Below are 23,187 nucleotides of genomic sequence, written 5' to 3'. Positions count from 1 at the left end.
CCCCTTGGTTGGATGGTCTGTAGTAGACCCCCACCATTAAGTCTCTTTCCCCTCGACTGCCTTGTATTCTAACCCAAAGCACTTCAGAGTGGCCCTCCTCTCATTCTTTGCTTTGCATGTTTTGCATGCTGGATCCAACCCCATGAGCTGTAGGTTGCTGGCCCCTGCTTTAGACAGCTTTATAATCCTGCTTCCCAATCAAGAAAATCAAGAGACAAGAGACCCAATCAATCACTCCTTAAGAGCTATACTCTGAGAACTCCACAAAACTGTGACAATCCTGTCAGTATTTATAAGAAGTATCTGTAGCTGTCTCATTGGGAAAGCTACCAGTGCCCTGTATGGAATGGATTGAAATCCTTCAGAACAAGGAAATCCCAGCTGATCCTGGAACAAGATGTATATTCCATCATATCATCCTTCAGCCAGTAAAGATGTATTTCTGGCTCAGCTTATCCTAGGAGAGATATTAGAAATATGGTTACTTTGGAGTGCTGCTTGAGAAACCATGCGTGTAGAAATGACTCATTGCAATGGTCTACTGGGTCACAGGATAAAGGGTCTTCATAAGTGCATTTCACTTAGGCATTTGACCTTTTTTTTTTTTTAGGTGTTTGAGATCAATTTCATTGTGATATTTTTTCTACTAACAGTGACTTGTGTTCTGGCCTCTATTTTTTTTTTTTGGTGGTGGGGGGGGTAGCCTTAATGTTTGATTTTGCATATCTGTATATTTTAGAAAAGAGCTACGGCAATGTTATTTTTTCTAAAGCTCTTAAGTCAATTTACCATTCCTATTCCCAGACTGTGTTAAACTTTGAAATAATTAGCCTTAGAAGAAGGAAGAAAGGATGTCTAATTGTTTTAATTTTGATAATTATAAACATATTTACAAATAATTAGAAATGATGGCAGCAATTATACTGTGATTGAAGTTGGTCTACAGCTCATCAACAGCTATTCAGTTGTGTGGGCTTGTTTATTTATTTATTTAACCACACAAAATCCATTTTACATTGGCACTGCTGTCAATGATAAATCATACTTATTCACTGCCTGCAAAGGACTCATTAATCCTGTGGTGATGGTTGTTATGGGAATAATGATCTATATATGTGGCCAGTAACACTTTTTATGAGAAGATGAGATTAACTCTGCTAAATCAGGAGCACCAAGACTAGTTTGAATACACAACACTACATTTTCAGCTCCCCGCATGATATGCATTTCCCTAAGGAGAAATCGAACTGGACTTCTTTAATGAAAAAAGGGTACCACACTTTATTAACAATTCAATTAAGGTTTTTTTAAGGCTTTCCAAATAGGCTTTCCAGCCCCCATTAGCTGAGAGGGGGCTCAAGTCTCAGCTAATGGATTAAAGATTTCTCCATCATCCCAAATAGATACAAATCAATGCTACTTTTGCTCCATTTTTAGGCATATTCCTGTCAACGGTAAGTTCCCATAGAATTCCCATATCATCACCTGACAAGTACTTCTGTTAGGGCTACAATGTGAGAATAGACAAGTCTTGTAATATAATCAGCAACTGCTTCCATATCCTGTATGAGCAAACTGCAGATGGGGAGAGAAGAGTAGGGCACCTGAAACTGCACTTCAAAGAAATCTGCAAGCAGGACATGAAGGCTTTTGGAACCAACCCAAACCTTTGGGAGACCTTATCAGGAAACAAGACAAAGTAATGCTCCCTTCTCAAACATGGTGTCCAACATCACAATGAGAAATGGGTACTCAAATTACAACAGAAAGGTGACCAATGGAAATAGCCTGTCAGTACAGTAGCCCCTAATGCTTTGTCCACCTGTGACCACTGTGGTGAGACCTGCAAGACTAACATTGAACTGTACAGCCACAAGAGAAAATGCATGACCAGTCAGTAGAATAGCTGTAATATCCACTGTCACTGAGGAATGGAGGCTATTAATACAAGTTAATCATCAACTTCCATAAATGTATAGTCTAGTAAAGGATGTAAGACAATACAGTGTAACAGCGAATAATATTTTTGCACAGTCTCAGTCCAGCAAATCACTTTATATCGCTTCTTGGCCTTGTAGACTAAGATCATGTGCTTAATTTTAAGCATGTGAGTGGTATCATTGAGGTCAGTGTTTTGCTTAGTCAAAGTGTAAGGTCAGAAACTAAGGAGACAGTAGGAAATATATAATCTACCTGGGTCCAGTAGCCTCAGTAATGAATCACTCTTTGAATATAACTGAGTTCATTCTAATGAGGGGTATTGCAATATCCCCCATTTATCAGAAAGGGTCTTTGTTAAACTACACTGCCTCCCAACCCCAAAATGTCATCCTGGAATATCTCTTTGTGCCACATAAGCTACAAAACACTTTATCTCAGGACAAAGTTCAGATTGTCCATCATCAATGATGATGCCAATTGTTCAGATGTCCATATCCATTGTCCAAGGATAAATCCAAAAAAGGTACTATCAGTTTATCCCAGGACATCACAAAATGTGTCTGAACAGTTATCCTGGGATTGCATCATTTAATCAATGGCAGAAATGGCAGTGCTTTCAACTGTTTGCTAAACTCTGATTAGAAGGGTGATATTGGGCATGCCAGCCCCAGGATAGTTCTATTCTGGGATAAACACAGGCATAACTTGTCCAGGGACAAATGCGGTGTCTGTTCCTAGCCCAAGTGTAAAATGTCCACAGTGTTAATTCTGGATTACTAGGACTCTGAACAGAAGCCCAGAACTTAAACACATGACCACCATTCTTTTCTTCCCTATGCAATAGGATGAGTCTGAATGTGGCCCCGTTTCTTCTCCCATGAAAATCGTGTCAGGGACTGGTGATAACTAGAATGCATGATGATGTATTACATTATCAAAGGAGTTCTTTGCATGGGTAGGAAGGACCTAGATTCTGAAATGATTTAATCAGAGAAAGCAGAAGTTGAAATAACCTGTTGGAGTAGCACTGACAGAGCTGTTGAAGCTAAGGGCTTCTGGTCATATGACTGGAAAAAAGAGCCTTCTTTAGAAATGAAAATGTGAACGTATTTTGGTTTGAGTAGCAGAGAGACTTTATCAGTTGTAAAAGGCATGAACTAGATGGCCTTTTGGGTATTTGTCATTCCTGGTCTCTGTGACTAATAATATACTGTGATTATTTTCTTGCACAAAAACAGCTGTGCTCAGCTTCCGATTTGGTTTTGTGTCGACAATGACCTTCTGTCCGATATAGCTGTAGTTTAATAAAGCAAGTGATATGATTAGGACACGTGAATCATATGAGTGATGGCCAAATCCCATCTCTCATGGTGAGATGGCCACTGGCAAATGTCAACTTGGACAGCCCAAACTCCGTTCTGTTAATGTCTGCAAGAAAAACCTTTATGAACTGTGCATCGATGGCTGGCTCCTGGAATCAATCTCTTCAGACTGCTGTGAGTGGAAGGCTGCTGTCAAACAGGGCCTATGTCACTTTGAGATGGAGAGGGTCAATGATGAGCTAGAGAAGAGGCGTCAGAGGCAGGCAAGACAAAACGGTGCTCAGCATGCTAGTGCAGGCTCAACTGAATTTGTATGCGCAAGTTGCCAGAGGGTCTGCTTGTCATGCATCAGACTCCTTAGCCACTGTAGAAGCTGTGGTGGTAACCCACCAAAGGCACAATCTCCATGGTCTCCTGAGACTGATGACTGCCAATGATGATGGTATGGCTCACTTTGAACTCACACAGTACAGTTCAACTGGCAAAGCACCAGTATGCTGCTTGGTCACCTGTAATATATTTTGGTTCAGGTAGTGTTTTATGTAGCAACTTCTGCTATGCAATGGTATCACAGAGAGGAAGGATGGCCTTATAGTTAAGGGACTGGACAGGAACTCAGAAAATCAGAGTTTAATCTCTGCCCGATTCCCCAGGTAAACCTGGGCAAATCATTACATAGCTCTATCTCAGTTCTTGACATATAAAATGGGTATAGTAATACTTCTTTTTTACATCTAGACTGCAAATTCATCGGGGCAGGATTTTTTATCTCTGTATATACTGAATGTGGCATATTTGTCCCACACCATCTGTATCTACAGAACCCACCAAAAAGAATGATTTGGGGTTTTTTTTTTTAGGAAGTACTGTAATATAAATAATTAAAAATATAAGAATGATGTAATACAGGAACAAAAGGACTGGAATAATGATTTTTCACATTGCACAAACTAAATTTTTCACATTTCATTTTCATTACAGTCCTCTGATTCTGCTCTTCTACAAAATTCAGGTTCTCTTTCATACAGGCAACATGACAATTCAAAATTCTCAAATTTTTCAAATCTAAACCATCTCTCTGCTCAGTTTTCCACAAAGCCTGCATGTTGTGTGATTTTATTATCAGTAGTGGGGCTCTTTCCTTGCAAATGGATTCCTTCTAATTGGAAAGAGCTCCACTACTGATAATAAAATCACACAACATGCAGGCTTTGTGGAAAACTGTTTGTTTTCACATTGATAATATGTATAAAATATAAGTTTTATTTTACCTTTTGCCATGAACAATTTTTCATTATTAGTACTGGAAAGTACTGTTCTGCTTGCTAGATACATTCTTATTCTAAATTACTAAAAAAAATCACTATTTACAAAAAATGATTTTTTTATTTTCTTTTTACCCAAATGTTTTATTTTTGTAGAACCCTCTTTTAAAATATCAGTGCTGTCACCTGGAAGCTTGGAATCCTGGAAGGTGCCAATTTTTGTAAACCCCAATTGCTTCTAATCTGATTAAAAAATCTCTGTCGTTTCATGGCATCTAAAAAAAATAAATTACAAGCTGTTATTCAAAAAATCAGTTTCTTACACAACTGTATGACTTGTTTCACTTCTATTTAATCTGATTTGAATGTAAAGGAGTAACTCATTCACCGGTAATAGGAATGCTGCAGTGAGACAAAGGAAGATATTTCCACTAAAGATTTCTAATGCCTCCATCACCCACCCTATGGTAAAAGTTGTATGACTTTCTCAGCTACTACATAGCAGTTCCATTATGATCCACCAGCTGGCGCAGCAACTCTACAGCAAGTGTTTCCAGATGTGATTACTACATAGTTCTATGTTGCTGTTTTTGTTCTGGACCAAAAAAATGTGGCTTTAATATTCAAACAAGATGGCTATGGCTTTTATTTGCACTATTCATATATTCTAAAGAATAAAAAGGCCTTCTCTGTGGAATTACATAGAATGTAATTTATATGGACATATCTGAGATGGTGTGATCTAATGCTCTGCACCAGGGAGGACAGGCAGGAATTTCTGAATTCTAGTTTCATTCCTCTCACTGATTTACTGTGTGCCATTGAACAAATCATTTAACCTCTTGTACAAATCTGTGCATTGAAGGTGTTGCTGCTCACTCACTTTGTGAGGGTATTGTGAGGAATAATACATTGTGAGAATGAATCAATTCTTCCAAAACACGAATTGCTAAGTATTTTTTTAATAGAGTCCTTCATATAAATGATCATAGAAGCTTTACAATGACCTATAGGCTAGAGGTAAGTGTTTAATGCCCTGTCTCCCAATTATCATCTCATGTGAATAAATTTACCTACATGAGTAGTCTAAATGGTATCATTAGAATTAGCCACATTTTACATTCTCAGGCACGGAAGGGGAGAAACAATATGCAAAAAATGGTGCTGAGTAAACGAAAAGAAAATTAAAACCCAAACGTGAGAAGGAAGTTAATAATAATTCTTCTTGGAGCATTACAGAAGTGGTTCTTGTCCATTTTAGACTTAAGGCACCCCTTGATAGACTCAAGATACCCACTGGAACTCTTGTGAATTGAGTAGCACCCCATTTCAAAAACTAACATTTATTACAGTGCTTACCTCGTTACACAGGGGTGGTAAGAAGGCCAGGCAGGGAAAGCCCAAGCCTTACCTTATCTGTGTATTTCCTCATACCTCCTGCAGCACCTTCAAAGGATCTTGTGGCACCCCAGGGTACCCCAGAATCCTGGTTAAGACTCACTGCATTACAGTGAGGTGTGAGTTGAAGGGTACAGTAATTGGAGTCAAGGATGATAAGAGCTTAAATTTGATTCTTGTAAACTTCAAGATCTGAAAAATTCAAGTAAATCATTTTTAGATAAATGGTGGAGCATAAATAAAAGGTCTGCTTGTACTTAAGGACATCACAGGGCAAGAGAGGAAGCTAAGAATGGAAGAGTAGGATGAATATATAAAGAAGGGCAGATGAACAGGGTGAGGCAATTTCTTGTCATATTATTTTTAAACGAGTGTATAGAGTTCATGTGCCAAATTCATCCCTCCTGTAACCCTATTGAAGTCAAGAGGAATATGATTTACTTTTATCTTTAAGTTTAAATTAAAAAAATGAGTCATTAAAAGAACAAATTATGACCTTATTCAAAAGAAAGAAAGGAGATGCAGACTGCAGCATATTCCTGCTTCACTAGCTGCCTCACTAATATCTACTCACTGTATTTCGCATTGAATTTATGTATGCTCCATTCCTCTGTGAAAAATTCTGTTTTGACCATGCTGTCTTCCGAATGCCCTCTATTTAATATGTATAAACCTAATCAGTGCACAAAAAGTCCATTTGGCAAATAAGATTATCAGCCTGCCGGCAATGTAAATGTTCTTATGGTAGATTTTATTCATCAGTTTTTAAGAAGTGATGAATATGAAAAGGTTGAAGCATTGTCTGTACCCATATCATCTCCTGCTGTGATCCTGTCAAACTGCATGAACTATATTGGCTTCAGCCTAGTCAGTTCTTGGAAGAATGTCCACTGATAAACATTTCAAGCTGTAAGCAGTGAGTGTGTAGCTGAGTGGGTGGGTGGTAGTGCAGTAGGAGGCACTTTTTCCTCTGAATTGGTATTTACCAAAAGTCCCCGTGCAGAGGAACAAATGGTCAGCCTGAGAGATATTTGGCCTGGTTTTCCAGTCCTTCACTTTTATTGATAGGTATCATGGGTATAGAACAATATCAAGTCAGAATGATAGTATTTGTAATTACTTTGCACAGATAACTTCAAAGCTAGGGACAGAAATGACGCACAAAGCAGTATAAGTGATCAGAAACTGGTTCAAATCTATTACACAACAGACGTTTCCATGCACATAAGCCACTTTGAAAACAGCTGAAACCAGTTTAAGATAAAGCTGGATTCAGAATCAGACTTAATTGATTTAAGTTAAACCAGTCTATGTAACTTCTATCCCAGATCTCTTCTAGATTCAAGTTAACTCACAATCTCCCAGCATCCCAACCTCCCTATGACAAGAGCACCTTCCAGGTGCAGAACTAATATGGCCCCATCCTTGTCTCTGGGCAAACCGCCCACCTTGTTGATAAATAATTGTGAAGATAGATAGGCAGGAATCTGTCTTTCGTGCGCCCAAATGACCATGGACGATAAGTACATGCTCCTACCATCCCTACACGTGTCCCATGCCTCGCTGATGTTTCCTCCAGCTAGGTAGCACTAGGACCTGAGCTCCGGAGACTCACATGGGACTCTCATTCCCCACCAGATCTTGAGGTCCCAGTGCCCTTTCAGATGTTTTATCCAGTGGGTTGCATCAGGTTCTTCCTTTAGACAGACATACATACATACATACATACATACATAAACACACACTGGGCTCCTGGCCCCACATACTGGGCTCCCAGCCCTCGGTTCCCCCTCACTGGGGCTCCTCTGGGGGCTTCCACCCCATAGGGCTTAGGTGGCTGCAGCTGTGCCTGGACCCCTAATCCTGGGACCTTACACCCTGTGGGGCTCAGGTGACTGCAGCCATGCCTGGCACCCTCTCCGGGCCTCTGCGACCACAGAACTCACAAAAAGCCTGGGCACTGTTCCAGGTCCCTCCATTGACCTGGCCCTGCTTCAGGACTCCCGTGAGCCTGGGTTCCACCTGTGTGGATTGAGCCTACCAGGGGTGTGGGGGATGGGGTTTTCAGTGCCCCTCCTTACCTTTCAGTGGGGAGGTAACTGGCCTGGCATTTCTGGGGAGTTACCCTGGCACAGGTAGCTCCACCAGGCCACCCTTCCCTGGGAGAGTGCAGTTTAAGATCATGCCCAAGACCAATGAAGCCTCCTCCTTCCCCATAGCCTCGCCCTTTACCTCCAAGGTGTTCCAGGAGCAGCTCAGCCTGATGTTGGTTCCTTGGCTGCTCCACCCAGCCTGCTGCCTTTCTGGCCTAAGTTTGAAAATGGCCACCACAATCAGCCACCTGGCAGCTGCCTGCTCCAGCCCTTAAGGTGATGGAGCACTAAGGCTGATCTGTCACAATCCCCTGCAACCCCCACCCTCACCAGGCTGGTGGGCTTGTCTTAGCCCAAGCTGTCTGCTCCAGCCAACCAGGGAGGTTTGCTCTAACGCCCCCCAGCTTCTGGCCTGAGCCACCACAGGTATGTGGCTGCATTTCCAGAATGCAGCTTAGACTAACCTGTGAAGATTGATTTGATTCAGCCTCAGGCTTTTTGACTTTCTGTACTTAGCCCACAAGGTTCAAGAACATCAATCCCACTGAGCTTTGAATGGAATAGGAAAATCTCTTCCTATTCAGACTTGTAGTCACTGTTTTTAGTTTTGGGAAAACTTTTAGATAAAGAATTATTCTTAGTAAGAAATTAGGGTTACAAACCAAACAATTTTAAAGTCCATAGATAGCTAACCGTACCTTAGTCTCAAAAATATTTCAGGCCTGCTTTTTTCACAAGCCAGTATATGAAGATCTATACTAAATCTTATAGTAATTACTAAAAAGAAATATTACTTGAAAGAGGCTATAAATAACAGTGCAGCATTATTACAGCTTCTGCTTTATAGTCATCATCTATCTTTGCAGATATCTTCATTGTATAGCAATTTTTCAAACTTGCTTTCCTTTTGAAAAGTTGCATCTTTTCTGTGAATAAATACTCCCCCATTCTTGTAATGTCTTGGCAATTTATTTCTTGACTTGTTTACCAATACAGCAAACTTGTCAGGATTTTAAAACTAATGTGAAGGGAATACTCTGCTCATACAAGCACAGTCCTGGAAACCCATAGTACCATGGCTCAGACGTTACACAGAAAAGCAGAAATTGTTAGAGGCAAGCAGACAGAGAACAAAATGTTCAGCAACCTTTTTCCCCCCTGAACGCAGCAGACTACATAAAGCTCATAAGAGCAGGGTCCTTCTGTTTCATGATTCTGGGACTCCAGAATTTGTCATCAGATCCCTTGCCTCAGGTATGTTGTCTAGACTCTAAGGTTTCACTAAAAAATGTAACCAACTAACCAAAAATCCCTGTTTTCAATCTTCATTGGCCTTTTTAAGTTTTTTTCTTTAACTATTCCACTGTTGCTCTACTATTAAGCAGTTTCTACAGGTGGCAGCAGTATGTAAGAGCTCTATGTGGATCAGCTGCCAGTGTTCACACCATTGTATTGTCTAACTTTACTGGCTGGAATTGATGAAAGCTAAAGATTATTTCAGAGACAATGTAATTCCTGGGGTTTCACCCTGGTGACCTAAAGAAAAGTATAGGGATTTTCGACAAAAGGCATTATTAGATCTTTATTGTCCATGAAAAAAATTCTAAAAAACACCTTGGATGTATTAAACTGCACACACAAGTACACCCCTTCCTGAGTTTGCAACGCCTGTCAGAGGTTATATTGTAGAATCCATATTTCAAAGATTCATAAATAAAGTGTAACACTTACAAAACACTTCTCAGAGATGAGCCTATGAACTTCATCAACCTCCCGGATACAAAAATCATGGTCTTAATATAGACGTTGGATTTATGACACACTATAACCTGCCTGACATCTGACTTCCCAGGTACCTCTCCACTATTTATCCCCCTTCTCTCCCCACAACCCAGCTTGTCTTTCACCCACTGACTCCTCAGTTTACATCTTCACTGACTGCCTGTTTTGCATGCATACCAGCCCAGCCTCTGGCTTTTTTACTTTTCATTCCATCCAGGAAGAGCACACACCAACTGCAGAGACTTCCTCATTCTGACAAAGAGTTTTTAAACCCGAAAGCTTGCTAAAAATTTTTTCCAACTATTTAAGTTGGTCTAATAAAAGATATCAGATTCACCCAAAGAACCTTGTCTGCCGATGTCCTTAGACCAACAAGTCTACAGCCTACACCCCTGCAACATTTACTCTGGAATGTTCAGCCTGCAGTACAAATAAATAGTGGTAAACTGTATCTCATAGCAAAATCAGTACATTTTCTCAGTAATATCAACAAATATCAACCTCCCTTATATAACAGGGACTCCACATGCAAAGAGAAATGTTTCCCCCCCCCCAAAATGGACAAAAACAAAGGGAATGCAATAAATAGCTTTATTTTTACACTGGATATGTTAAAGACTACTTTCAGCCCTCAAGAGTAAGTTCCAAAACACATTAACATACACAGACTGTTTCTTACTGCATTATAATACATTACATTTCTTTTACAATCAATCCACTATAATACTATATTTTCTGGCATACAACATGCATGTCCCCCACATTAAATATGCACCTTGTTTTTGGAAGGCAGAATGTCAAAAAAAAGATGTTTCCAGAGTCATGGGTGGCCTTGTGACATAGAATAACTTCTCCTGGAAGCATGAAGAAATTGTCCAGGAAATGTGGTATCTCAGAAGACAATTTGGAAGAGGTAGCAAGCAAAGGAATTCCCTGGTGCAGCAGAAAGCTCCTGCTCCCTCACCCAGACCATAGCCTGGGATACCATACCTCCTGGACACTCTTATGTTCCCAGGAGGACTTACTCTTTGTCACACAAGGTTGGGCCCCAGACCCTTGCAAGGGCAGTAGCAAGACTATTAGCTCTTTACTGTAAGTAGTTCTTCATATAAGTTCCTGTAAATAACAGTGTTGTCGACATCACAATCCTCACCACAATACCATCAGTTGCTCACTTGCTGCTTCAGGCATAAGCTACAGTGCTCAGCCAATAGCTGTGGCTATGAGCGGGTTAACATAGGACTTGGCCTTTAAGCTTGCTGAGTGGGACAAGCAGCAGCCATCTGGGCAGCTACATGGAATGCCCAGTGTCTTCAGACATGCTTCTTCTCCAACACAGAAAACAGCTTTCCCAATTAATACAGGCACCCCAATTTTGGGAGACTGATTTTTGGGGAAAAAGTGCATGTTGTATATGAGAAAATATTTATGTCATCTGGATGAATTGCTTATGGCTCTTTCATTTATTTTAAAGTAGTTATAGTTTTGTAGCTGTGTTCACTGTCATTACAACAAACCAGATACTTTTCATTAAAAGCTACATATCAGTGCTCATAATTGTTTTCAAATCCTTTTCTTCTATTTAATTACTTCATGCCTGATCATTTTATGTTAGACATTTTTAGAATATCCAGCCACAGCTAGCTCTTAAATACAGAGTAGAATTATATGAATTATGAAATGATTTGTTGTTTAACTGTAACAGTAAAAAATTTGTTAAAAAATGGACATCACAAAAGAATAATAATGCTTTCACAACTTTTCTTCAGTTATCCAATTTCTATTTTAAGTTTATTAGCAAGATTTAGCTCCATAGTATTTGATTCGAATGTTTTTACAAATCCGACAGGTTATTTCATTGTTTGGACTGTATGTTCCAGGGTCACAAACCACTGCAAATCAAACAAACATATATTAGATCAATCAGATGTCCTCTGCATTACATTGTATTGTGCACATTATGGCATTTTCAATCTTTGATTAATCATATTCAGTAGATCAAATGCAAGGTATTGCACCTGGGGAGGAAGAACCAGCAGCATACCTACAGGCTGGGGAACTCCCTTCTTGTCAGCAGAGGCAGAAAAGGATCTTGGAGTCACTATTGATTCCAAGATGAACATGGACCAACAGTGTGGGACGCAGTCAGGAAAGCTAACCGCACCTTGTCATGCATCCATACAGCAGGTCCAAGGAGGTGATCCTCCCCCTCTATGTGAGATTGGTCAGGCCACAGTTGGAGTACTGTATCCAGTTCTGGGCGCCACACTTCAGGAGGGACGTGGATAGCATCGAGAGGATCCAGAGGAGGACCACTCACATGATCGGGGGCAGCAGGGCAGGCCCTATGAGGAAAAGCTACGGGACCTGAACCTGTTCAGCCTCCACAAGAGAAGGCTGAGAGGGGATCTGGTGGCCATCTACAAACTTGCCAAGGGGGACCAGCAGGCAATGGGAGTGTCCCTGTTCCCCCAAGCACTACCAGGAGTAACAAAGAACAACAGCCATAAGTTGACTGAGAGTGGATTCAGGCTAGACATCACGAGGCACTACTTGACAGTCAGGGTGGCCAGGACCTGGAACCAACTTCCAATGGAAGTGGTGCTTGTCCTGGGGGTCTTCAAAAGGAGGCTAGATAATCACCTAGCCGGGGTTGTTTGACCCCAGCATTCTTTCCTGCCCATAGCAAGGGGTCGGACTTGATGATCTGCTTAGGCAGCTTCCAACCCTACCAACTATGAAACTACACCATTGTTTGCATGCTGTGTATTTCCCATGGAGCCAAATGATTATGCAGAGAGAAACAACATTGCTGAATTGAATCTACTTTGTATCAGTTACTGTTCGTTTCATATTACATTGCTCAGTAGTGTAACTTACTGTGGGGACAAGTGGGGTATCAGCCCCACACACTGATTCAGAGGGGGTGCCAAAATGGCATCCCACACGGAGCCCACAGCATCACCACCACAGCTCACAGAGCTGTAATAGCAGCCCATACCATTGCCACCCCTGCATGAAGGGTAAATGCTCACTTCACCTCTCCCATCCTGCCCCTGCACAACACCTAGGCAACAAAATTTTAAGTCATGTCCCTGACATTGCTATATGTCTATAGTACTCTGGGTAGCTCTATCTAGACACTATATTAATTCTGCTGAGATCAACATACTCTGCTTAACTTCATAGCAAAAAGAGCCTGAACCAAGACTACTGAATCAGACAGTATGGGTTAAATTCTATTTCACCTTTACACTCCTAAGTGGCACTAATATAGATCTGTAAATGCGATTTTGGCACTCATGCGGAGTTTGGATTTTATTTCTACCTTCAGAAACATAGTATGGCCCAATGATAAGCATACCTGCCAGGAGGAGGGCCCTCCCACCTTTAGCCCCAAAATGTAGCAGTTAGTGCACTTCCCCTAGAAATAGGAGACTTATGCCCTAGGTCTTTCACCCTGAGGAATTTGAACTTTCATCTCTCACATTCCAGCTAACCGTTGGATAATGAGTTAGGCATTTCCCAAAACACTCGTCAGCCCTCCTCTTAAAGCTGGCCTACTGTGCATCAAGGAGGCAAAAACATGTGGGGCCAGGTGGAGGCATGCAAACTAGAGAAAGGGTGGCTCAGTGAGATGGATGCTGCCCTGGAAAAGAAGGGGCCTTGAGCTCTTGCCCCTGACCCAACAGCTTTTCTGCACCTTTGTAGATATTTTTTGTCCCACTGGGGATAAGAGCCATGGCTGGAACACATTTCCATCTAGGTCAGCATCCATCTCACAAAACCACCATCATTGTAGCTTAAATGCTTACTCTTTCCCCATGTCTTCTCCTCCTAGCTGTCCAAAGAAAAGGGCTGTACAGCACACTAACCAATGTAGGGTAGTTAGTCTTTTTGGCAAAAGTGCTCCACCTTGCCCTAAGTCCCACTCTGATCCCTGTCCCCCCAGAGGCATACTTGAGTTTGCACCATGGACTGCCAGAATGGAGGCAGTGGGGCTTGAGTCTCTGACCTCATTACAGGAAGATGTTGTGAGAGGAGGTGTCAATGCCAAGAACCAGGTTAACCCTTCCTTGGTCTTACAACCCATGTAAGTTTATATGACAATCAAGGATCCAAAGCCCTTAATTTAGCAGCAGCAATGGGGCCAGGCAAGTCTCAGCTTGCCTCATGGCAGTGACACTTCCTCTCACAGAAGTATCTTACTACTGCTCCACTCTGCATGGCCAGGGACTGGCACCCCCTGCCTCCATTCCAGTGTCCACTACCTGGGCTCTCATTCCACACACAGTGGCTGCTTGTGGCACATGCTGTGGGTTGGTCATCATTGCTTTATGCTTTGCATTTTTTGGGTTGAGAATTAAAAAGAAAAATGAAGTAAAAGCATGCTTTTTAAACATTTTAAAGAGGTTGGGAAAACCACTGGTCACGCATGGGGTCTTTGGCGAGGTCTCAGGGGTGGGAGGTTCCATGCCCCTTGTAAGCTGCAATAGTTATAATTTTATGGCTACACTTGTAACAGGCAGCCTTACCCTGTGACAGTCTCAGCAACTCACGAGCCTGCATCTAAAGATATTTTCAGTGATGGGCTTGCCATGTGCCCAGTAAGAGTTTCAGGGCCTACACTTCCCATGGGACAGATCAAGCAGGGCCCTGCCTTCCTGACAGGGTGCTGCCTTCAGCACCATATACTCTGTACCAACTGGTACCATCTCCATGCCCAGGGATGGAGCAACACTGCATGGCCTTATAAAGTGGCATCTTCAGAGACCATAATACCGACAATGTGCCTTGCACCCTTGGGCAACTGCATGCCAGAGGCTGCTGCCAGGTGTCACCAGGGTCTCTTAGAGCAGCCTCCATGCTCTTCCCTTTAGCAGGAACTCTCTTAATGAGGTTACCCTTAGTTGCATTATCAGGTCCCAACTGCTGTAACCATGCAGGTCCTGGTCTGGAACTGGCAGGCTTGGCTGGGTCCAGGTAGAGATGTAACTAAGAAGTATTCCACCCTGGGCAAAACCTGTCTGTGCCCTGAGGTGGGGGTTGCTGAGCAACAGAGTGTGGCGGGCGGGGAAAGGAGGGCAGTCAGTCTTATCTGGAGGCAAAGGCCCCAGCGGCTGCTGCAGTTGAGTCCTGTATCTGGCCCCTCGAGCTGGACAGCAGTGGGCTGTGATCTGCACCCAGGCCCTCTGGCCAGATGGCAGGGATGGTATCCTGCACCTGGCCTTTCAGCATGGCAGTGAGAGGCTGTTGCAGCCCTGCCCTCTCTGCCAGGGCTGAGTTCTTCATGGAGCAGGTGAGCAGAGGCAGTACAGGTCTTCCCCTCCTCTCTTTGTTTACAGTCCTGCCCCTGCTTCAGCCCCAAACCTACCCTTGCCTCCAGCCCTCTTTCCTTCACTCCTATCAGCCTTTATGTGCCACACACAGTGGTTGCACATGCCATTTGTGGCACTCATGCCACATGCTGATCAGCCCTGGTGGTCCCCATGGCCTGGTAGTTAGAGCACTTTTCTAGGAAGTAGGAAATGCAGGTTCCAGCCACTTCTGGGTGAAAGGAGGCTAGAACCTAGGTCTCTCATTCCATGAGCAAGTAACCTGACTGCTAGGCTATTGGACTGAAAAGTGAGAGAACCTCCACTTGTTGTGTTTTTTCTGTAATTAAAGTTTTGGGACTTAGACAGTTTTATATATGTAACTAGTGATGTGTATGGCCAGAGTGCAGCCTATTGAGTTGCTCAGTAGGAAAATGCGGGGAAAATTGCAGTTATGCAACTGCAAATAGAATCCAAACTGCGCTTAAACTCCAAAAATTGCAGGTACACAGTTAGGTAACTACCATTTATATGCATAAACATGAAATAGGCTTAGTCCTAAGAGCTCTATCTAGGTGCCAGAAAAGCAAGTAATCATTGGTTTAATATTAACTTTACATTGCTTAACTTTGACTCTACACACATGCCTACAAACCACAGATGGTAATATCTGCCATGATTAATAGATATGACTGTCAGATGACCAGTGACATTTAAATGCTTCTATGGAAGAACTGATTTTTAAAGTAAAATCTTTTAATAAACTGCATTTGCTAAATTAATAGTTAATTATTTCAAACTAGGCCCTTTAAAAAGTTAGTCTTTTCAGTGTGTGCTGAAGGTTAACACACAAAAATTCTGTCTCACTGATTCAAAAAATAAAATCAAGAGCTGAGGAACTTTTACTGAAAAAGCCTTACCTTCAGCTACTCTAATTTCAGAATTAAATACTGCTAGCAAGATGATCTTTGGAATAATCCAGCATTTTAAAAACAATAATAATACTATTCATGTAACAATTTCTTGTTGACTCTATGAAATGTCCTAAACTGACCTAATGTGAGGAAGAGAAAGATATTCAACTATATTTCCATATGAGATAAAATGACAGTGGGCGTTTCTACAGGAGACGCTATGGCTCATTGCTACAGCACCGTAGCATTGCCAGGCAGGAACCATGAAAGCAAGTACCATCTCATGTAGACGTGCCCACTGTCTTTTATCCCATATGGAAATGTGGTTAAATATCTTTATCCCATATGGGGAATATAGTTGAACATCTGTCATGTAGACATGACCAGTGGTGATAAAACTTAATGCAACATGAGATATACCAAATATGGCTGTCACCCTTACCTGTTTCCTTTTTAGCTAGATTTAGCACCTGGAATTCTACTGCACATCACCAAAGAATGAACATCAATAGAATTTTATTTTTGTCACCAATATTTAAAAATATAACTAGTAGAAAACAGTAAGCAGGATTAACATGCAATAATCCTTAGGCTTCTCACTAAAACAAAAAAGGATATGTAAGTATTTTATAATTACCACAACAACTAGCACAATCACTGTGGGTGACATCATTTTTTCCAAAACCTGGTCTACAGCTGTCAATGCGAGTAACTTCAAAACTGTGGTCTATATAATGTATTGCAGGTATATTCTGAAACTCATGCTTCAGAACAAGAGGTTGTTCACGGAAAAATTCTTCAATGAGATCTCTTGCCTAAAATTTAGAAATAGTGGAATGATAAATATAACAAAGTGGTTTTCTTTCTTTTTCTTCTTTTTTTTTATAAATACACATCTTTAAATCCTCTTTGTTCCTGAGATGCAGGCTATGCCAGGTGTAACTGTTCCTGCAGTGTTCCTATACTGAAATGGAGTCATTTTATTGGCTTCAGTAGGCCCAGGATCACATGCATATGAAAACACCATCCAGTTACACATAAAAAAGAATGTACTCTAGGTCATATGTAAAACTATATTCTAGCGATTAATTATAATCCAAAAGTCCATGTTCCAAGAAAATTAAAATAAAAAATATAATACATATAACAGTAACAAACCTTTGTTGGAAATCATGATAATTTCATATTTCAGAAAGTAAATGTATCAGAAACATTAACATTGATTTCTCCTTTACAAGTTTTGGATCAAACTGACATTCAAAGGAAGTTTTCTGTTTTGAGCTGAGTTATTTAAAATCTCTGCATCACTTCATATTGCTGCTAAATTCATAAAATTTTGGTAAGGCAGGATTAAGATGAATCAATATGTGTAGATTACTATGCCTGAAATTCACTCTAGCATGAAAGGACCATGAGCAGCCTTCCACAACTTTTAAACTTTACTGGCCTACTGAACACAATTATGGGCAGCCCAACCCAGGTGCAAAGCAAAGTATTCTGAGGTAAAAAGTTCTGTGGAACCTCCGCATATGCTGCATATTAAGGAATACTTTTTCATACCCATCCATGTAATGTGATTTAAAGAGGGTCACTGGCTGATAGATGAAGAGAAAGGAAGAGCCACTGGTTTTTTGTTTATATGAATCAATTGGGTCACTGCTTAAAGAACTTGAAGAAGTCATGGATATTTTCCTAATCTTAGGTGGAATAACGGTATCAAAGTACCACACTACCTGTGGGTTGGTGGAATGGATTCTTTTTCCATGCTGCTCTTTTTAGTGTCCTCCAAAAGCCCAATTATTCAGGCTTTCTACAGGGAAATGTTAATTTTACTTCTAGCGAGGTTTGTAGTATACAGTTTACAAAAAGAAATCTGTTTTAGAATGTAGAATATTCACAATTATTTTTGTTATTTTTGCATTACAAATATCACCTTTTGAATTCTCCTGTTGGTTTCATCTTCACAATCATAAGAAATCTGACGGCAAACTGCTTCCCATCCTGGGGCAAAAGGATTTACTATAAAGAAATGGAGGTAAGGTACAGTTCATCATACATATGTTGAAGAATTCAATACAATTAAGTATCCTAAAACTAATCTTTCTTTTAGAAATTTACTTTACAAAGTGCTGGGCGTGTTTACACATTCATTAACATGCCTTTGCTACTGTACATTAAGTTTAGTACCTCTAATGAGGTACTAGATAAAGATGCAGTAGCTGTGGTAACGTGCAATAGCAAAGGCAAACTTTTTCTGATACTTAATATGCAATAGATTAATTCTATTGAGCATTAGTGCATTAGAACAGTTTTTGCAGTGACGTGCTAAACTGCTGTGGAACAGTCCACTGAACAATAAAGCGTTTTGTGTAGACACAACCACTGATATGCAAATGCCAATTGCCCTACTGCCATTTCTTTATCTTCATCTAATATTAGTTTTATGCTACTGGACATGACTCTAGAAGCCCTTTCAATTTTATCTTAGCTTTGTAACAAATGATAGTTTCCCTACACTTGCTTATATGGTAAGTGGGTGTGCCTACATATGCAATTAATGTGCCTGAATTTTCTGTGTAGAAAATTCAGGCACATTAAACTGTACCCAGGCACATGTCGTGTGCCTGGGTCAGGAAGAAACTAAGCCTGACAGGATGGCACTGGAGGCAGCTCTAGGCTGTCATGGGACACTGGGGGTCAGCCCTGAGCTCTGGAGGGTGGAGGAGAAGCTGTCTCCAGTTCTGGGGGGCAGCTCCAAGCAGCAGGGAGCTCAAGGCTAGGCAGGCAGTGATAGCCCAGTGTCCTGGGCTGGCAGCAGCAAACTGTGCTCCCTGTTCCTCTGGGAGGCTTTTTTTTTTTTTTTTTTTTTTCTGTTTTTTTGCACTAGTCCTGGAAGCACTGCAATACCAGGTCAATGCATGGAGTGGATGGAACAAGCTCCAATTCCACCAACCAATACCAAAAAGAATCTGCTCAATACAGACCTCCTATGGAGGACATAAAAGTGCCCATTACCTGAGGCACAGGGTAAAGGCTCCCTTGCATAGCCCTGAGTGCCTTGGAGCAATATGGCAGGGGAAGGGGGTGTTAGGCAGGGAGTGGGCTGCAGGCAGTCATTGCAAAGGGAGGGTGAAGTTTGCCTGGTTTTTCTCACTCCATGCCTGGGAGCCGGGTAGCTGCAGCTGCCTCTGCCCAGCTGTTTCCTCCTGCTCTGTGCCCCCGGGGGAGAAGGGTCCCTTCTGGGGGGCACTGGAGGAGGAGGGAAGGGAGGTGAGGAAAGCATAAAGGTCCTGGGGGGGAGGTGTGGCTAGTGAAGGTGACTGCAGCTCCTGAAAGACTGAAGTGGGGTGATGCATCCCTATGCAATAGAGCTCGCTTCACAGGGATGTACCCCTATACAGCGGAGCTACCTGGGCAGTGGGGCAGCCTGGAGGGCTGCGCCCCAGTTTCCTCCACAGCCAGAGGCACCCTGACCCATCTGCCTTGCAAGTGCTGGGTCAGGGTACCTGTAGCTGCAGAAGAAAGCAGGGTGCACCCCCCAGCCTGTGCCCCCTACCCCCCAGGCAGTTTCATTGCATACCAGTGCATTCCTCAAACCTGGCTCTATTGCATGTGGATGCATGCCCCACCCCAGCCTATCAGAAGCCTTGATAGTCTTCACTAGCTGTGCCTCCCTGGGATCTTGCCTCCCCTCCCACAGGACAAGACCCAGCAGGGACTCCTCACCCTCCGGAGGCACAAAACAGAAGGAAAGAGCTAGGCAGAGGCTGAGGCAGCCTCCTGGCAGCTGTGGCTGCCCAGCTCCCAGGGATGGAGCAAGGAAAGCCAAGCAAACGTTGCCCTCCCTTTGCGCTGTCCACCTGCAACTCACTCTCCCCTAAAACGCCCTTCCCCTGATACTCCAAAGCACGGGGGGCAGTACAAGGGCTCCCTGCCACCAGCCTGGGACATGGGGATGTCACTGCCCTGTCCTGCTTCCCATCTACACTGGAGTTTAGGCACATTAATGTAAAGTGCTGTTGACTAGCAAAGAGTGATTTACATTAATCTACTGTGCAGTAATTGGTATGCATGTTTAGATGATGGCACTTTACTGCACATTAGATTAGTCTAACACACAGTGGCCATGTCTACACGTTCATTAATGCACAGTAGTTACTGCACATTTAGTTTAGTACTTGCTCAATGAAGTTCTAACTAAATGTACAATAACTACAGTTACTCCACAGTTGTGCTGGAGCTTGGCTTTTTTGTGACATTTACTGCACAGGAGCCTAATAACACTGTGCAGAAGTGTATTAGTATGGTTTTTGACCAGCCTGCTACTGCGCAGTGCTATTAGGTTACTGTGCAGCAAGTGTCTAGGATAGACACGCCCAGTAAGATGTCATTTTGAAATAGTTCTTATGACCTGAGCTACTTAACTGAATTTTAAGTAGAAAAACAGACAATAAATAGCTAATCAGGAAGTAAAGACAAAATTAAATACCTCCAACTTACTAAAACCTGGGAAGAAAATGCTAAAGAGATTTAAACATGCACAAATCAAAGAGTCTAACTAGTTCATAATTTTAGGATACTAAAAGAATTATCTAACAAATATTCTGAATGGCTAATAATGATTTTGTAATGATCATGGAGAGCTTGAGACATACAGAAGTGCTGTAAAAAGAAATGCATTATTATTCCTTAAGGGAAAAAAAGAGTGATCCTGGCACTTTCCATTCAGTGACTTAAATCATTTCAGTTTCCATCTAATGATTGAATCACTCCAATTTCCACTGAGTGACTTCATCAGAGGCAATTGCTAATAAAATGATGGAAAAAACAACACAAGAAAAGATCTGGAAACTGGAGGTAGAAGAGAATGAATCCCTCACATGTTAACCTCAAACTGCAAAAAGGTCCCATGTCATATCTGAACTCTGGGGGTTTGCATTCTACTTGTAAGAAACATTTAGGAAGAATATCTCCTGATATGAACATGCCACAAGACAGCTCCAAGTCCTGTTGTGTGCATTTCTCTGGGTGAAGGGCAGTCAAACAGCCAGTAGAAAACATAGTCAAAGTACCCCTGCACAACTTCAATTTCCTAATGCCACAATACCCTGCTCTAAGCTGCTCTGGCAGTCAAATCCCAGGACAAGTGTGCCACTTGCAAAATATGAGATAGTGCTACTGTTATAATTAGCCACCACTGTCACCCAGTACTGCAAAAGCCCATTGCAACTGGGATATGACATACTGAATTTGGCAACACCTACCCCCATATCTCCTGAAGGGCCAAACCGTTGAGTCAACACTGATCCCCAAAACCATCCCCTTCCATAACTGTTACCCTGATACCTGTCCCCTCCTCAAATACCTCTGCAACCCCCACCCCATCCTTCCATACGTTTCAATCCCCATCCCCTCCTGGACTGCTGCTCTGATTCCTGCTCCCTTCCTGATAGCCACTCTAATGTTTTTCCTCTCCTCAGCTGCTACTCTGATCCCTTCCCTCTCCCCAAGTGCTGCTCCAGTTCCCTTCCTGATGGCCAGTCTAATTCCTACCCCTGCCCCAATCTTCCCCCATGTGCTGTGGGTTGGCCAACACTGATCATCTACTTGATCCCTGTATGATTTATCCATAGAATAAACCAGAACCACAGAATTACTGAATTATTAAAATCAAATAAAGAAAGTTAAATCTGATAAAATAATACAAGACAGTAAATACATGAACTGCCTTAATGTGGTAAAGTAGAACACTTTCCTTTTCTGCAGTACCCTTTACAAATGACACCAATTAAAGAATATTTAACAATAAGTTTGTAAAAAGTAAAAACTACAAATTCAGCCATCTGAAAAGCTGCATTTTAGCTCCACCTGTGGGCTAGCAAGACAAAATACAGAAACTCAGAAAAAAAAGCAAAGAAACAACATATGAGGAAACATATGAATCCAATATAATTGCAAAAGTTATTTACACTACCCTTAATGTAGCTCTTTTTAAATAAAAGATCAGTGAGACTCATAAACAAAAGCTGAAATCTGTTACCTTTAAAAGTAAAAAATAGCTCATGCAGGAGGCCATGTTTCGGTGGCTTGACAACATGACATTTGTATGATGGTTCTATGATATGGCATGTCAAATGGGAGATTAAGTCATCCAAGTGTATCTTCAGTCCTTCAAAGAACTGACCATTGGCTGCTAGGCCGCATTCTTTCGTAGTAAACCGAACAGATATCTGGTATGTGTAGTCAGGTTCCCGGTATGCTTAAAAATATGCACATAATATATGCAATATTATATTCATCCTATGCATATTTTGTAACCTATATCTTAAATGCTGATTTTATTTAAAAATAAAGATTTATTTTCCTCTTAAACACAATGGGACAATTTTTTTCTAAGGTTTCATGGATTTAAGTAACATTGTAATATTAGGATTAATTTAGGTTGGTATGCACAATAATTTTAATGTGTATTTTGTATATTTTCTAACCCAAATACTATACATGATGAAATGTTACATGGCAAAATAGTGACAGGACTAAAGAAGAGTATTTTGGAATGTATGCACATTTTAAAAATTAGAAATATATGAAATATATTAGATGAATTTATTAGAAATCATTCCTTGCACTTGCAGGTTGAGATAGAGTTATAAGTCTGATTGCAAAAAAAGAGATCACATCCATTTCTTTCTATTTTATTTATCTTCTTTAGAATTGCTAATTGTTTTTGGCAAAGTTGCTAAACTGCACAAGCTGTTACCCTGCCACTATATTAAACAGCATACCATCAAGTAAGATCAGAATGCTTATTTTATGTCAGCATAAATTCTCTTTTTGGGCACCTCTTTGGAATAAGATCACAGTCATACCAGAGCCTCCTTTTCTGATCTTGGGTATCTTTGAGAGGATGCAACCTCATCTATTTTTTCTTCAAGGTTAGAAATTATTTCATTTTCAGTAAGGGTCATTGACCAGGCATTTGTGACAGTTGTATTGATTTGACTGAAACGAAAGCCGTGTTGAAATGATTTTATTTGAAAAATATTATTAAGAATATTAAAACTATTATTAAAAAGAGCTATTAAAATTAAGTTATTAAAAGAATATCAAAACTATTTAATATCATTCAAACTAGTATTCATAATTATAATTAATTA

The 23,187-nt window shown here is 41.3% G+C and overlaps 1 protein-coding gene across 1 annotated transcript in view; it reads right to left on the bottom strand.

Moving 5' to 3' along the window:
* Positions 1 to 10,960: 10,960 nt before the first annotated feature.
* Positions 10,961 to 23,187, bottom strand: part of ZPBP2 (zona pellucida binding protein 2) — a 19,345-nt gene continuing 7,118 nt past the window's right edge. The window contains exons 5-8 of the mRNA XM_019550491.1: positions 22,071 to 22,289; positions 17,964 to 18,049; positions 16,668 to 16,845; positions 10,961 to 11,693 (exon numbers count right to left, since the gene is read on the bottom strand). Coding sequence (XP_019406036.1) covers positions 11,596 to 11,693; positions 16,668 to 16,845; positions 17,964 to 18,049; positions 22,071 to 22,289 — 581 coding nt within the window. The 3' untranslated portion in view covers positions 10,961 to 11,595. The remainder of the gene's footprint in view (positions 11,694 to 16,667; positions 16,846 to 17,963; positions 18,050 to 22,070; positions 22,290 to 23,187) is intronic.

The sequence above is a fragment of the Crocodylus porosus genome, unplaced genomic scaffold (genome assembly GCF_001723895.1).
Source record: "Crocodylus porosus isolate Cpor-Errol unplaced genomic scaffold, CroPor_comp1, whole genome shotgun sequence".
In the NCBI taxonomy this organism is placed as follows: Eukaryota; Metazoa; Chordata; order Crocodylia; family Crocodylidae; genus Crocodylus; species Crocodylus porosus.
Note: the sequence above shows the minus strand (reverse complement) of the source record. Positions and strands in the feature narration are given on the sequence as shown.